General features: G+C 44.7%; 1 protein-coding gene across 1 annotated transcript in view; it reads right to left on the bottom strand.

Moving 5' to 3' along the window:
* The window catches only part of marchf1 (membrane-associated ring finger (C3HC4) 1), a 22,316-nt gene that overhangs the window by 2,811 nt on the left and 17,005 nt on the right, over window positions 1–2,500 (bottom strand). Inside the window, exon 6 of the mRNA XM_082973887.1 lies at window positions 1,885–2,032. Coding sequence (XP_082830013.1) covers window positions 1,885–2,032 — 148 coding nt within the window. The remainder of the gene's footprint in view (window positions 1–1,884; window positions 2,033–2,500) is intronic.

Below are 2,500 nucleotides of genomic sequence, written 5' to 3'. Positions count from 1 at the left end.
GAGGTTAGGTTAGGGTTGTATAGAGGTTAGGTTAGGGGTGTATAGAGGTTAGGTTAGTGTTGTATAGAGGTTAGGTTAGGGTTGTATAGAGGTTAGGTTAGGGTTGTATAGAGGTTAGGTTAGGGGTGTATAGAGGTTAGGTTAGGGGTGTATAGAGGTTAGGTTAGGGTTGTATAGAGGTTAGGTTAGGGTTGTATAGAGGTTAGGTTAGGGTTGTATAGAGGTTAGGTTAGGGGTGTATAGAGGTTAGGTTAGTGTTGTATAGAGGTTAGGTTAGGGTTGTATAGAGGTTAGGTTAGGGTTGTATAGAGGTTAGGGTTGTATAGAGGTTAGGTTAGGGTTGTACAGAGGTTAGGTTAGGGTTGTACAGAGTTTAGGTTAGGGTTGTACAGAGTTTAGGTTAGGGTTGTACAGAGGTTAGGGTTGTATAGAGGTTAGGTTAGGGTTGTGGTTGTATAGAGGTTAGGTTAGGGTTGTATAGAGGTTAGGGTTGTTGTTGTATAGAGGTTAGGTTAGGGTTGTATAGAGGTTAGGGTTGTACAGAGGTTGGGTTAGGGTTGTATAGAGGATAGGTTAGGGTTGTATAGAGGTTAGGTTAGGGTTGTGGTTGTATAGAGGTTAGGTTAGGGTTGTACAGAGGTTGGGTTAGGGTTGTACAGAGGTTAGGTTAGGGTTGTATAGAGGTTAGGTTAGGGCTGTATAGAGATTAGGTAAGGGTTGTATAGAGGTTAGGGTTGTATAGAGGTTAGGGTTGTATAGAGGTTAGGTTAGGGTTGTATAGAGGTTAGGTTGTATAGAGGTTAGGTTAGGGTTGTCTAGAGGTTAGATTGGGGTTGTATAGAGGTTAGATTAGGGTTGTATAGAGGTTGGGTTGTATAGAGGTTAGTTTAGGGTTGTCTAGAGGTTAGATTGGGGTTGTATAGAGGTTAGATTAGGGTTGTATAGAGGTTAGATTAGGGTTGTATAGAGGTTAGGTTAGGGTTGTATAGAGGTTAGGTTGTATAGAGGTTAGGTTAGGGTTGTATAGAGGTTAGGTTAGGGTTGTTTAGAGGTTAGGTTAGGGTTGTATAGAGGTTAGGGTTGTATAGAGGTTAGGTTAGGGTTGTATAGAGGTTAGGGTTGTATAGAGGTTAGGTTAGGGTTGTATAGAGGTTAGGTTAGGGTTGTATAGAGGTTAGGTTAGGGTTGTATAGAGATTAGGTTAGGGTTGTATAGAGGTTAGGGTTGTATAGAGGTTAGATTAGGGTTGTATAGAGGTTAGGTTAGGGTTGTATAGAGGTTAGGTTAGGGTTGTATAGAGGTTAGGTTAGGGTTGTATAGAGGTTAGGGTTGTAGGTTAGGGTTGTATAGAGGTTAGGTTAGGGTTGTATAGAGGTTAGGGTTGTATAGAGGTTAGGTTAGGGTTGTATAGAGGTTAGGTTGTATAGAGGTTAGGGTTGTATAGAGGTTAGGGTTGTATAGAGGTTAGGTTAGGGTTGTATGGAGGTTAGGTTAGGGTTGTATAGAGGTTAGGTTAGGGTTGTATAGAGGTTAGGGTTAGGGTTGTATAGAGGTTAGGGTTGTATAGAGGTTAGGGTTGTATAGAGGTTAGGTTAGGGTTGTATAGAGGTTAGGGTTGTATAGAGGTTAGGGTTGTATAGAGGGTAGGGTTGTATAGAGGGTAGGTTAGGGTTGTATAGAGGTTAGGTTAGGGTTGTATAGAGGTTAGGTTAGGGTTGTATAGAGGTTAGGGTTGTATAGAGGTTAGGGTTGTATAGAGGTTAGGTTAGGGTTGTATAGAGGTTAGGTTAGGGTTGTATAGAGGTTAGGTTAGGGTTGTATAGAGGTTAGGGTTGTATAGAGGTTAGGGTTGTATAGAGGTTAGATCAGGGTGTAGTTACTGACCGGTGTTGCGTCCCAGGTTGATCTCGTGGAGGGTTCTGTTGACGAGGACGTACACGGACCAGACAACACAACCAACCGCCACCAGGTGGAACATCACAGAGCACAAGATCTTCCTCCTCTCGCTGGTCGACATCTGGAGCTTCTCCCACTGAGGGAGAGACGAGGGGAGACAGACTGAGAGTCACAGACACTTATCTCTGTATCTGAACACTCATGGTGTCTGTGACAGCATGGACAGCACCACTGGCCCATTATGGTGTCTGTGACAGCATGGACAGCACCACTGGCCCATTATGGTGTCTGTGACAGCATGGACAGCACCACTGGCCCATTATGGTGTCTGTGACAGCATGGACAGCACCACTGGCCCATTATGGTGTCTGTGACAGCATGGACAGCACCACTGGCCCATTATGGTGTCTGTGACAGCATGGACAGCACCACTGGCCCATTATGGTGTCTGTAACAGCATGGACAGCACCACTTGCCTATTATGGTGTCTGTGACAGCATGGGCAGCACCACTGGCCCATTATGGTGTCTGTGACAGCATGGACAGCACCACTGGCCCATTATGGTGTCTGTGACAGCATGGACAGCACCACTGGCCCATTATG

This window comes from Salmo salar, chromosome 04, assembly GCF_965601325.2.
Source record: "Salmo salar chromosome 04, fSalSal1, whole genome shotgun sequence".
Lineage (NCBI taxonomy): Eukaryota > Metazoa > Chordata > Actinopteri > Salmoniformes > Salmonidae > Salmo > Salmo salar.
This window is presented reverse-complemented; position numbering and strand designations above follow the sequence as displayed.